We start from the raw sequence: 12,446 nt of genomic DNA, 5'->3' as shown, positions 1-12,446 counted from the left end.
CTGAGTAAAACGAACACAATTGGGTCCCGTCTCCGTTCCTGGTTCGCGACAAAGGGACCCAGCGTACGCTCTTACAAGCCCCGATCGAAGCAAGATGGAGACTCCCCCCGCCATGCAGCGGTCACATCGGACTGAGGAGGAGGTCTGACGGATGTTGAGCGAAGTGTCTGCCATTCTTCGGCTGGTCCGGCAGCAACAACAGTTGCATCAGCGCCAGCAACAATGACTTGACGCGCTCCCAGAGGTGGTTGCCAGTCTGCTGCACTCTTCGGCCCCGCCCCCCAGGAATTCTCCTCCTGCCGTGCCGTCGCACAACCCGCCCCTCCCGTCCATGAACGCGCCAATAGCGGACGGAGAAGTTTTGTGGCGATCCCGCTCAGGTGCGCGCATTCTTCGAGAACTGCCGGCTCATTTTCGACTTACAACCCCGCAGCTTGGCGTCCGAAGCGGCCAAAGTGGTCTTCACCATTAATTACTTGTCCGGGAGGGCTCTGGAGTGGGGGGCTGAATGCCCCTGGACCTGCCTACACACAGCCTCTCATCCTGTCCGCTCCAGGCCTCCTCCCGCAACGCCCGATCTGTCCGAGATTCCTGTCTGCTTGCCTGATTCACCCGTCTGGTCGCCTGGACCGTCTGTCCGCCTGCCCGGTTCGCCCGCCTGCATGCCTGCCCACCGGTCTCGACGTCCGTCTGTCCGCCTGTCTCGACGTCCCTCTGCCTGCACACCCAGATCGCCCGTCGGCTAATCTCAACACTGGTCTGTCACGATGCCTGCCTGCCCGTCTGCCTGTTTGACTGTCTCATATCCCCTCTGCGACATCCGGCTGCGACACCTGCCAGTCCGCCCAGTCTACTCCGGATCCTGCCACGCCCCCTGATGCTGACGATGGATTACTTCTGTTGTTGGTGTTCCTATGTGATGCATTACTTTATTTTATTTTTTGCTGGTCCTACGTGCTGGAATACTTATGCTTTTGGTGTTGGTACTTTGATGTTTTTCTTTTTGGGACTTCTAAAGCCATCCCTTGAGGGGGTGATTCTGTCATGATTACTGATGCGGGGCACCTGAGTCTGCTCCATTGGCGCCAACAGCCGCGGACGCTGATTGGCTGCTTTCTCTTTTTTAAACCCCCGCTTTCCTGACAACACTCGTCGGATCGTTTGTGAACCTACGCTACATGCTAGGCAAACTTTTGTGAGTCCTGACCAGTGTTCCCTGTAAGCTTCGCGCGTGCGCAATTGCGCACTACTCGCACATTCTCAGCGCACAAGAAAATCTAGCCAGCGCAAAAATGAGGGCTCAAAATTACTAATTAAAAGCAACTTAAGTCAAAGTTGCAGTGCATAAAGGTAAAAATACACGGGTTCCCCTGACGTTGTGTCCTAAATGCAGTATTTTGAAGTCAATGTCAAACGAAGTTGAAAAGTAAAGTTAGTATAGGTTGTCGAGAACCGGCTTCTTCGGCTCGGCTCACTAAAAGGAAACCGGCTCTTTCGGGTCCTAAACGGCTCTTCAGGTTGTTTTTGCTACTTTAATCCCAACATGACCAAATATTATGTAAAACTATGCACAAAATGACTTAAAAGAAGGGGGGAATAGAACAAAAAAGAAAAAAAATACCAAAATGAAAAAGTAGTGAAAAGCTGGGAAAAAAAGAAACAAAAGGAAGAGAAAAAAAGAGGGAAACATTTAGAAAAAAAGCCAGAAAAAAAGAAACATAGGAAAAAAGTAAATGGAGAACAAAAAGAACAAAAGTAACAGCTTGGAAAAAATAAACACAATGAGACTTTTTTTAAAGGAATTTAAAAAAAAGTAAAAAAAAAAAAACACGGAAAAAAAGAAGAAAAAGTTTATGTTGGATTCAAATAATTTCCAATTGTATCAAGTGAATCTTGTTGCCAACATTGTACTTCCACTATAAAATGTGACTTAGTACAGTTCTGTATCTTGCAACCGACTAAATAAGCCCCCAAAAATGTTAATATTATGCGACAAAATATATCAGGAAAAAAAAAGAAATGGATATCTTGTGAAAGAATTGTAAGAACAAACGACGTTTGTAGGCCGTACAACCTTTGCAATAGTACATGAGTCAATTCATTCAAAAGAGAAAAATAATTTTGCATTGCCGGAAACTCAGCAAAATGTAACTTGATGTCAAGTTTTGGACATGTTTGATAATTTTTTATCTTGCCACACTTGGGATTATGGTTGCTCACTTTGTGTAAACGCTCAGAGCCGTGGAAAATTAGAGGGAACATTGGTCCTGACTCTATCCTGCCCTGTTCTCTGTCTGATTCCCGTTGCCGACCTTTTTCTGAACCCGTTTACGTTTTTGCTCCTCCTCCCCGACCAGCGACTTGTTTTTTCCTTGCTCTCGATTTTGCCTGCGCTCGACACGGAAGTGCCAGTTCTGCGTTCCCAGCGATCTGCTACCCGTGACCGACGATTCCCGGATCGTGGGTGCAAGTCCTTTCCTCCTTCTAAATAAAACTGAGTAAAACAAACGCAATTGGGTCCTGTCTCTGTTCCTGGTTCATGACAGTAAAAAATTGGTCTCATGGCGTAAGTCGATGGGGCGGGGATGGGCAGTGCCCACCCACAGATATGTTCTGCCCACCCATGGAAAATTGGATGTAGGGAAATGAAACAAAAGGAGAAAAAAAAAGAAAAAGGTAAATGAAGAAGAAAAGAAGAAAAAAAGGAAGAAAAGGTGGAAAAAACAAGGGAAAAATAAACAAAAGAGAAGTAAAAGGGGAAATATAAATAAAAAAATAAGAAAACAAACGAACAGGAAATAAAGACCGATTTTGAGGTTCCCTTGATTCAATATATTACCAATAATAATTTGCACAAAATACAATGTTTTTTTAATCTAAAAAAATACTAAATTACTAGAGCATTTCTTTTTTTACTCTATAGTTAACTTTAATTCATTTAAACTTTTTATGCTTTTTATACATTATACATTTTACTTTATACCCTCAACAAAGAATCATGGGACCAATCACAAGGGCGGAAATGCATCTAGAAGGGAGCTGGCAGTCCATTGTTTTAAATGGAGCCTGTGCAAGATGTTGTCATAGGTACAGATGGTCATGTTTAACATGCTATATTGTTTCTGTAGTGCAGTGATTAGCACAATTAGCTTACTTGAGTAAGGTCCCTGGTTCGAGACCGGGTGGAAACAAATGTTGGCCTTGAGAGGGATGGGTGCCACCAGGCTTTACTTGCCCAAGACACATCACAGGAAGTTGTGCCCCCATTTCCCTACTGGTTAAGGGATCAAACTAACCAACCAGTAGTGTGCAAAGATACTTTGGGGAGTAATTTGTAGTGCCGTGGTTAACAGAATCCACTAATATGCAAAAGGTCCCCAATTCAAGACTGGTTGGAAACATTTATTGGCCTGGAAAGGGATGAGTGCTACCAGGCTGTACCTGCCCAAGACACACCATAGGAAATTATGCCCCTACCATGCTAGTAGTTAACAGATCCAACCAATTAACAAATGATGGTTGTTAATTCTCGTGGGAAGTTGCTCACTTTGCCAAATGATAATTTGAAAAAAGTTTTTTTCTGAAATGAAATGATCTGCATTTATATAGCGCTTTTCAAGTCAATGACTTCCCAAAGCGCTTTACAATGTGCTCCACATTTCCCAATAGCGGCCTTGTATTGCAACCATGTAAGACCCAAACATGCTTATTGGGGGTATTAGGGGTTCGGTGTCTTACCCAAGAACACTTCGACATGTAACACGGACGAGCTGGGATTCGAAATGGGATCCCTTGATCCCAAGACGAGCGCTCTACCTCCTGAGCTACTGCCGCCCCCTGAGCTACTGCAAATTTGTTGTCTGCTACTGTGACTTTATTCGCTGTGGACTACACCAGAAACATATCGCATCTAGTCTTGTAAGTGATTACATAATGACAGAATGAGTTCTATAGTCGGTATGGAAGTGACCAAGTCATGTGATGGGGGCCCGTATCTAATTTGACTTAGGACCCCATGAAGGCCCTGATACTGATAGTGGGACAGGTCAGGTCCACCTACGGATTGATCCAGCCCGCCAATAATCGCTAAAAGTAGCAAAGGTCAAAAAAACAACGACTCTTTGGGGCCTAGAAAATCATCTGCACTTTTAAATACGTCCACTGAAGGTTGCAAAATTGTTCACACTCTTAATTCCCAAGCTTTCCGCTACTTTTCACTTTTTATTTTAGTGCTTTTCACTACGTTTTGTCTCCAACATTACTTTTTTTTTCTTTAGTGCTTATTCATTCCTTCTAGATCTTTGGAATACGTTTCAATACGTTTCGAATGTTTTGATACATTTCAGTAACTTTTAACTTTTTCGAACATTTGAGTTTTTCAGTATTTTCTCAAATTTTCTACTAATTTCAATACTTCTCCTCAATAATTATTACTTTATCTTGAATTCTTATTACACATTTTAAGTAAATTTCAATAGGTTTTTGCACTTTCAGAACTTTTTTTACTTTGTACAATTTTTACTTTTTTACTTTTCATTTTTCAATATTTTTCAGGGCTTTTTCATACCTTACAGCACTTTTAATATTGCCTTCCATACATTTCAGTATATTTTTTATACTTTATGTACATTTTAGTACTTATGGATACTTTTCACTGGTCTATTTGACTTCTTCCATGCTTTTTAGTACTTTTTGTAATTATTTTTGTACTTTTCTATACTTTTTACTGAGTGTTTTTTTACCATATTGACCTTAGCAAAAATGAGTTTGACATGATAAAGTGGTCATGGATTTTGTCCAAAATGTAGAAATAAAATACAAGCCCAAATGGATGGTTTAACACGCACTAGTCCTGCTATTGTTACGTTTGCGCAGGTGGACCCGAACGCTGGGAAGCGCGCATTGAGGCAGGTGTGCTCAGCAAAGGATTGAATTTGACAGAAATTAGAAACAACAAATAAAAACAAACAAGAGCTTAAATTAACTACGAAAATGTACAAACCTGAACCCCCCCCAAAAAACTGACATGATAACCGAACAGCGTCTGCAAGTGGCGAGGGAGAGAGATTAGGCACAGGTGTGTCTTACTCCACACCAGGTTGGCACCCTTTAAGGAACAGTGATGTGCAAGATCCTGTCATTACCTCTCCCTTAAGGGCTGGATGCCAGACGGACCCAAAACAATCATTAAGGCTATAGCACAGTCCTTAGCCGAAAAAGAGATCTTTTAAGCGGCCGGAAGCTCACCTGGCAGCCAGGGGAGGGGTACTAAATCGGCCAGGGTCTCTCCCTGCAGCTTGGAATGGGGGGGGAAAGCAGCTGTTTTTGCCATCAGGACAAGGACAAAGGACGTGGAGGCTTCTTGCTGGGTCCTTTGGTAGTTGGGTCATTTTGTGATGATATTAGGCAGATCCAAATGCAGGAAAGCAGAGGCTGGGGTGCTTGAAAAAAAGTTGTTTCATCACAAAGCACAGAAACAAAGTAATAAACAAACAAATGGTGGAAAAACACAACAAAACTGTCCAAACTACAAACAAAAAACAAACCTCATAAACCAGGATGGAACTGGAGGCAAAGGATAATGATAATGACCTGACCCAGTATGTTGTCCTTATAAAGAAATGGGGTAATCACAACCAGGTGTGGAGAAGGTAGGTACAGGTAGGTTTTGCTCCACACCTGGTTGGCACTTTCTGGAGAATGGTGGAGCTCCAGGACCTGACAGCCATCCTCATTTAAAATTGTTATTTCACTTCTTTTTTCTTTTTTGTGTGCAGCATTCGTTCCTCAAGCTGGCCAAGCCTCTATCCAGCCTGACACCTCTGATTGTAGCTGCCAAGGAAGCCATAAAGAATAGCAGTCGATAGGGGGCGCCCATACTGAGAAATGCTGCAGTTCTAGAGGAGCAAGGCTACTTCAGATAAACGTTGACTGTGTGTTGAGATGGCAGAAATTGCATCAAAGGAAGCTAAGGGGGGCAATGAAGGAGTCTGGGTGGAGTCCTGAGGATTTCCCTTCGGCATCCCTGACGGGTCCCAAGAGGCGACCCCTCTCCTGCATCCCAAACAGCGTTTTTCCTTGCAACATTACGGCACTGTGCTGCTGAGAAAGACTTTTTTGCTGTTTACATCTTCAGTACAATGTACATATAAAGTCAAGCGGTATTACTAGACAGTCTGTGAGGAAGAGGGCATCAATTTCTTCTCAGCCCAAAAAAGGGGGACAAACCCCTGAAAACAGAGATTTTTGGTGCAGTTTCCTCTTCCAGCCCACTCCCACATTGCCCCATCCAAGTGGACCGAATATGTGTATGTGAACTTGAATTCAAAATGCCTTTTTTAGGCTAACCATTGCTCTTATTTCATTCCGAATGTGGCTCAAATCTGACTCCACGGTCAACTTTTTGATTATGTCTAATCCTCAAAGGGTCAGTTTGTATTATTTCACCACAAGATGTCGATGTATTCTGTAGTGCAGGGGACTCAAACCCATTACAAGCCAAGGGTTACTTTTTGTTACTAATTAGCGCAACGGGCACCCAGTTTCATAAGAATTCCTAAAATAGTAACTTTGCTAGATGGTTTGGAAACGAGTTAAAAAGTAACTTAGCTGGAAAGGTAAAGAGGTGAAATATTAAAATGGAACTAGATGGCTAGCTAAAAGAGTAAAAACTATCCAAATAGCCTGATAGAAAGCAAGATTAGCAAGAACTAGCAAAAAAGGTCAAATGTTAGATAGAAAGCTTGCTAATTAGCTGAAAAGGTAGGACGATAGCAAGCTACAAAGCTAAAAAGGTAGCCAGATAGCTAGCTAAAATACACAGCAAAATGTTTGCTGATTCGCTTTATAAAACCCATAAATTGGAATGTAGTAAGTTGCATTTTCTGTAAACTAAATTGATTAAAATATTATTAAATACATTTGTTTTATACACATACATTCTCATTCTATTCTCATTATTAATTGCTGAAAAATACTTATCAATATTTCTGTCCGTCCATCCACTTTCTGCGCCGCTTATCCTAACTTGGGTCACAGGGGGTGCACCCTGAACTGGTGGCTTATCAATTCTTGAATGGATTTTTTTGGTCCCTGAAACCCATGTTTTGGAATTTATTTATTCACATTTCAAAAACAACAACTTATCATGTTGTTACTATGTTATTAAAAAGTTAATAATTTGAAAATAGGGTTACATAGACTACAAAAGTTACAATGACCCAGCACTGGTGCACTATTTTCAGAACAGGTCTGCGGCACCTCAGTTGTCCTTAGGGGGAACCCTGGTGCCTGTGTCTTGGGCTAATGCAGCCGGGTGATGCCCATCCCCCTTCAGGCCTGGTAGGCGCTAAATAATACATACTGTCCCTTTAAGGATTTTTAGGACTTTGACTCGGAATCTTTTCCCCTCTTTGCCGTAGTTGTCACAGCTTTTAATCACAAATTTGTATGCATCCGCAGTATCACTTTTATTCCACATGATATAATAATAGTGTTTGAATTGATTACCGTGAATTCACACAAGTTGCTCCCTTTTTATACATTTTAAAGACTACGGCTAACAAAACCATGCAGCGTAGTCTTTTTTTCGTAAGGGGGATGGCAAAAGGTAGCTGTCTTAGAACTGTTGAGGACCAGGTAAACCAACTTTTTCATAAAAACAAAGAATCTCAAGGGCACATGGCAAGTGATGACGCAATTTGATTTCCACCAAGTACTCTGAATATTAAAGTGAAAACATTCAGTGAAGCATGGGTAAACAGCTCGAGTAATTGTATCTCCTTGGTAGCCAAATGCCTGGTCATCTAATTAGTGACGCGCGTGATGAACAAGATTCCCGATGTCCCTATGGAGTAATATCACGGTCTTGACAGATTCAGCGGGAAAATGTCTAACAGAAAAGTAACATATTGTGCCTTGAAAAAGACACTTATTTGCAGACTCTGTCTGCAGATGTCCATGTCAATCAACTAGCGCAGCAGTTAATTTTCATTAATTTTGTGAGGTTCCAGCACGCCAACGCCAGCCAGAGGGCACCATTGAACTGATTAGTTAATTGAGCAAACATTGTGCTCATTAAGACGCTCACATTCAAAGGCAACATTCAATGTTAGATCGCCTAGTGTAATACACATCCAAGACAGTCCAGCTAGCCAAGAGTTGTGTGTAGGACTTTGCTATATTACCAGCCTCATCCTCAAATGGACTGTTTTCTTGTTGTTAGTTTCCTTCCTACCGCTCCTCAGAACGTCTTATGTTTATTCCCCCTTCCCCATTAAAACTCTCGATTTGTTGCTTGTGTATGCGCTATGATCCTCCCCCGCAAACCGAAATAAAAGCAAAACAAAACTCAATGTACTGTAATGACTAAGAATCAGAAGCCTGCACAATCATAACAGCCTGTACACTTGCTGTGCAATGCGGCTGATCTCAAGCTCTCCCATCCTTTGCACACATGACAAAGTGATAGAGAGGAGACCATGTATTGCTTCTAATACATAAAAAAAGATAATTATACATGCCTACAGTAGTAACTAATGTGGGCAACATAATAATTATTGGGCTGACAGTTATCAGACTGATCACGGCCAAGGACGTCACAGCTTTTGACCCTGATAAATAGTCACCTACACCCACTGAAACATTCATCCGACACTACTTGTTAACTATAACTGAGTTTGGCTGTAGTTTATTTCAGTATTGATTACAAATTAAATCACACGGACGAAACAACAAATTTAAAAAAGAGCTGGAGCAAAACTGAGTTTGGTACTCATATTTTCATCGGTAATCCATATCGAACAAAACCGCCAAATTTCTAATCCTCTGTTTCTGACCAGAACATCTTTGCTAAATCTCTATTAAAATAATAACATATTGGCTTCTTCGGTGCCATAGCTTGAAATCTTGATCTTCACGGGACTGTGTCTTGAGCGGTTATGATTTCTACAGCCCGGTGTTGTGCCGAGAAATGCATCCCTGCCGAGATTTGCATCCCCCTCGCTACTATAACCACTTTTACTTTGTTTTATTTCACTTTTATATCATTTTTCGAGAATGTGATGGCGAAGATATAACCAAAACCACTTCGACTTGCATTTGTTGGGAATGTATATAATTTAAACCATTCTGTCTTTGTATTTGTTGTGAATGTCATCGAACGGTAATGCACACGTATATAAATCACTTTTGAGAACTGTTATGCACTCTACCATAAAGCTTATTATGCTGAAATAAGCTTTATGGTAGAGTGCATAACAGTTTCAATACGAGCGATTTGAATAGAAAAGGGCAAAATAAACATGTTACCTGCTTAAAAGTGATTTATATACGGTGTGCATTACCGTTCGATTACATTCACAACAAATACAAAGACGGAATGGTTTAAGTTGTATTACATTCCCAACAAATGCAAGACAAAGTGGTTTTGGTTATATGTATGTATTACATTCCTGAAAAGTGATATAAAAGTGAGATAAAACCAGGTCAAAGTGGTTATAGTAGCCAGGGGGTGCATTTCTCGGCACAACACCGGCTCGGCAGCTTTGATACCCGTGGTCCACACGCGGAAATGATGCGATGAGGAAGCGGAACAGTCGCCGGCGTCTGTTTTGCGGGCATACCACCGATGAACAGCGGGTTGGCCAATTTTGCGCATTTTCCATCGCGGGCAACCACGGGCAAAAAAAAAATCGCAAAATTTTACCCGCGATACAGACGCAAACGGCTGTGTGACCGGGCCCTTACTTTCAAGCTACCTTCTTAGGTATTTAGCTAGCTACCTAGTTGAATTAAGAAATTCAAACTGGGCGCCCTTAGCATTAATTAGTAAGAAAAAAGTAGCTCTCGGCTTCGAAAAGGTTGGAGACCCTTGCTATTGTGTATAAGGGTGTGGCCGGCTGACAAGGACGCAAAGAAATAAGGTTCAGGCGACTTTGCGGCGCCAAATATGAGGTCAGGCCTCAAGTGGGCTCCCTGGTCTTTGCTGTGTTTGCCATTGTACATTTCTATTTTCTGAATGTGTCAAATTCTGTACGTTGTGGTGTGAACATTCCTCTATTAATATGTAAGAAGAGAATAGAACAAACAAAAAATGTTTCTTTTAAAATTGTTATTATTACTCTTCTTCTTGTCAAGCTTTATGAGAGTGCTGAGCCATGTGGCCTCACCAGACATGAGTCTCTTGGGGGAGTACGAAATGCATGTACAGTGGCTTGCGAAACTATTTGCCCCCATTGGACTTTGTAACCTTTTGCCACATTTCAGACTTCAAACATAAAGATATAAAACTGTAATTTCTTGTGGAGCATCAACAATAAGTGGGACACAATCATGAAGTGGAACACACTTTATTGGATATTTTAAACTTTTCTAACAAATAAAAAAAAAAAGTAGGTGTGCTTAATTATTCAGTGAGGATCGCTGAATGATTCAATGTTGATCTAAATGACTAACGGTGATAAATGGAATCCACCTGTGTGTAATCAAGTCTCTGTGTAAATGCACCTGAACAGTGATTGTCTCAGAGGTCTGTTTAAAGCACAGAGAGCATCATGAAGAACGAGGTACACACCAGGCAGGTCTGAGATACTGTTGTGGAAAGGTTTAAAGCTGGATTTGGATACAAAAAGATTTCCCAAGCTTTAAACATCCCAAGGAGCACTGTGCAAGCGATAATATTGAAATGGAAGGAGTATCAGACCACTGCAAATCTACCAAGATCGGGCCATCCCCCTAAACTTTCAGCTCATACAAGGAGAAAACTGATCAGAGATGCAGCCAAGAGGCCCAGGATCACTCGGGATAAACAGCAGAGGTCTACTGCTGGGGTGGGAGAATCTGTCCATAGGACAACAATCAGTCGTATACTGCACAAATCTGGCCTTTATGGAAAAGTGGCAAGAAGGATGCCATTTCTTAAAGATATCCATAAAAACTGTGGTTTAAAGTTTGCCACTAGCCACCTGGGAGAAACCAAACATGTGGAAGAAGGCTCTCTGGTCAAATGAGACCAAAATTGAACTTTTTGGCAACAATGCAAACCGTTATGTTTGGCGTAAAAGCAGCACAGCTCATCACCCTTAACACACCATCCACAAAGTCATCATGGTTTGAGCCTGCTTTTCTTCAGCAGGGACAGGGAAGATGGTTCTAATTGATGGGAAGATGGATGTAGCCAAATACAGGACCATTCTGGAAGAAAACCTGATGGAGTCCGCAAAAGACCTGAGACTGGGACGGAGATTTGTCTTCCAAAAAAATCATGATCCAAAACATAAAGCAAAAGCTACAATGGAATGGTTCACCCAAAAACATATTAAGGTGTTAGAATGGCCAAGTCAAAGTCCAGACCTCAATCCAATTGATAATCTGTGGAAGAACTGAAAACTGCTATCCACAAACGCTTTCCATCCAACCTCACTGAGCTGTTTTGCAAGTAGGAATGGGCAAAAATATCAGTTTCTCGATGTACAAAACTGATAGAAACATACCCCGAGCGACTTGCAGCTGTAATCACACTAAAACATGGCGCTACAAAGTATTAACTCAATGGGGCTGAATAATTTTGCACACCCACTTTTTCGTTTTTTATTTGTTAGAAAAGTTTAAAATATCCAATAAAGTATGTTCCACTCTATGATTGTGTCCCACTTATTGTTGATTCTTCACAAGAAATTGCAGCTTTATATCTTTATGTTTGAAGTCTGAAAAGTGGCGAAAGGTCACAAAGTTCAAGGGGGCCAAATAGTTTCGCAAGCCACTGTAGATAGATAGATAGATAGATAGATAGATAGATAGATAGATAGATAGATAGATAGATAGATACTTTATTCATCCCCGCAGGGAAATTTACATTTCCAGCAGCATCCCTGAGCTGAGAACAATACAATAATAAAGCAAAAAGAATACAATATACAAATACTTAATCCTTTTTTTCTAATTTTCCTAGCTTTTTAAATGTTTTCTCCTTTTTTTCTTTTGTTATATATTTCCTTTTTTTGTTTTAGTTTCTTTATTTCTTTTTTTCGTAGCTTTTTACTTTCCTTTTTCTTGTTTTTCCTTTTCCTCATTTATTTCCTGCATTTTTTTGTTTCTTTAAAAATTTATTAGTTATTTCTTTATGATGTTTTTCTTTTTTTCTCTCTTTTTTCCTTTTTTTCTACAATTTTTTTCTTCTTTTAATTATTTTTGTCCTAGCTTTTTACAGATTGTCTCCCCCTTTTTCTTATTTATTTCCTGTTTTTTAATTTAATTTTTAAAAATATTTTCAATACCTTTATGATGTTCTTCTCTTTTTATTTTTTTCCATCTTCAATTTCCTTTTTTTCTTCTGTTTCTTTTTAACTGTTGTCTTTTAATCTTTTTCTGCTCTATTTTTTCCCTCTTTAAATCATTTTGTGTATACTGTTACATAATAATTGTTAATACAATGTATATGAATACAA

General features: G+C 40.7%; 1 protein-coding gene across 6 annotated transcripts in view; it reads left to right on the top strand.

Annotated features, from left to right (window-relative positions):
- The window catches only part of LOC148349865 (serine/threonine-protein kinase PAK 3), a 74,263-nt gene extending 65,909 nt beyond the window's left edge, over positions 1-8,354 (top strand). For all 6 annotated transcript variants that reach the window (XM_088320508.1, XM_088320507.1, XM_088320506.1 and 3 more), the window contains one exon: positions 5,778-8,354. In XM_088320508.1, coding sequence (XP_088176634.1) covers positions 5,778-5,867 — 90 coding nt within the window. In that variant the 3' untranslated portion in view covers positions 5,868-8,354. The remainder of the gene's footprint in view (positions 1-5,777) is intronic.
- Positions 8,355-12,446: the final 4,092 nt, after the last annotated feature.

This window comes from Urocampus carinirostris, chromosome 17, assembly GCF_059441175.1.
Source record: "Urocampus carinirostris isolate Australia breed hairy pipefish chromosome 17, RoL_Ucar_1.0, whole genome shotgun sequence".
NCBI lineage: Eukaryota > Metazoa > Chordata > Actinopteri > Syngnathiformes > Syngnathidae > Urocampus > Urocampus carinirostris.
The sequence above is the reverse complement of the archived record's forward strand: the minus strand, read 5'-3'. Positions and strand labels throughout refer to the sequence as shown.